Source organism: Tympanuchus pallidicinctus, unplaced genomic scaffold (genome assembly GCF_026119805.1).
Source record: "Tympanuchus pallidicinctus isolate F22 unplaced genomic scaffold, pur_lepc_1.0 scaffold54, whole genome shotgun sequence".
Taxonomy (NCBI): domain Eukaryota; kingdom Metazoa; phylum Chordata; class Aves; order Galliformes; family Phasianidae; genus Tympanuchus; species Tympanuchus pallidicinctus.
In genome coordinates this window covers 10,871-12,296 of record NW_026294774.1, presented here as the reverse complement: position 1 = coordinate 12,296, position 1,426 = coordinate 10,871, and the positions used below count along the sequence as shown (strand labels likewise).

The window sequence follows — 1,426 nt, the reverse complement described above, 5'->3', positions numbered from 1 at the left end:
TCCTGCCTACATGAGTCGCTCCTCCAGTTTCAGAGGTGGTAAAACATGGGAGCACAGACAACTGAATTTCTGCTGGCTTCCTTATTGTACTTATCAACAGAGCTCCTTGTTCTATGGGTACATGAGATGAGAGTGTCAAAACACTACAAAAATGAAGCATGCCAAGAATAACGGATTTAAATTGAAGTCATGTCTGTGAAAATAAGAAGAAAAATAGAAACAAGAGATTGTTCTAACAATTTCTGAATTACTGTGAGACTCATCTTAGGCTGGCATGCATCTTGCGGATGCTGAAGTATGTATTGCTCACTGCAGTCTTGATCTCCTGGTTCCTCATGCCATAGAAGAAGGGGTTCACTGCTGGAGGCACCACCGAGTACAGAAATGACACCACCAGGTCCAGGAAAGGGGAAGAGACTGAGGGGGGCTTCAGATAGGCAACCATGGCAGTACTGACAAAGAGGGAGACAGCAGCCAGGTGAGGGAGGCACGTGGAGAAGGCTTTGTGCTGTCCCTGCTCAGAGGGCATCCTCAGCACGGCCCTGAAGATCTGAACATAGGACACAACAATGAATACAAAGCACCCAAAGATTAAACAAAGACTAAAATAGATATTCACAGTTTCCCTCAGGTAGTCTGATTCTGAGCAGGAGAGCTTGAGGATATGGGCGATTTCACAGAAGAACTGGTCCACAACATTGCCTTGGCAGAATGGTATTGAAAATGCAGTGGCAGTGTGCAGCAGAGCATAAAGAAACCCAGTGCCCCAGGCAGCTGCTGCCATGGTGGCACAAGCTCTGCTGTCCATCAAGGTCCCGTAGTGCAGGGGCTTGCAGATGGCAACGTAGCGGTCATAGCACATGATGATGAGGATGGAATACTCTGCTGATATGAAAAAGAGAAAGAAAAAGCCTTGTGCAACACATCCAGTGTAGAAGATGTGCCTGGTGTCCCAGAGGGCATTGGCCATGGCTTTGGGGAGAGTGGTGGAGATGCAGCCCAGGTCGAGGAGGGCGAGGTTGAGCAGGAAGAAGTACATGGGGGTGTGCAGGCGGTGGTGGCAGGCTACGGCTGTGCTGATGAGGCCGTTGCCCAGGAGGGCAGCCAGGTAGATGCCCAGCAAGAGCCAGAAGTGCAGGAGCTGCAGCTGCCGCGTGTCTGCCAACACCAGGAGGAGGAACTCGCTGATGGAGCTGCTGTTGGGCATCTGCAGTTCTTGGGCATGGAGTCCTGTGCAGAGTGCAGAAGATAATGACAAGTCAAGGCCATTCTCAGGGACACTCCTCCCAACATAGGATAAATGCTTTCCTTCCTCTTAGGTAAATGTCCATGTGACTCCATAGTTTGTGTTTAATTTCATGAGATGCAGTACGTTCTGCAGTGATGACCCTGCTGCCTTGCAGGAGCTGTCAGTTCAGGATAGCCA

General features: G+C 49.9%; 1 protein-coding gene across 1 annotated transcript; it reads right to left on the bottom strand.

The window, feature by feature from the left end:
* Positions 1 to 259: 259 nt before the first annotated feature.
* Positions 260 to 1,219, bottom strand: LOC128091904 (olfactory receptor 14C36-like). Its single transcript, XM_052705311.1, has one exon. The coding sequence runs from the start codon at positions 1,205 to 1,207 to the stop codon at positions 260 to 262; it is 948 nt and encodes a 315-aa protein (XP_052561271.1). The 5' UTR covers positions 1,208 to 1,219.
* Positions 1,220 to 1,426: the final 207 nt, after the last annotated feature.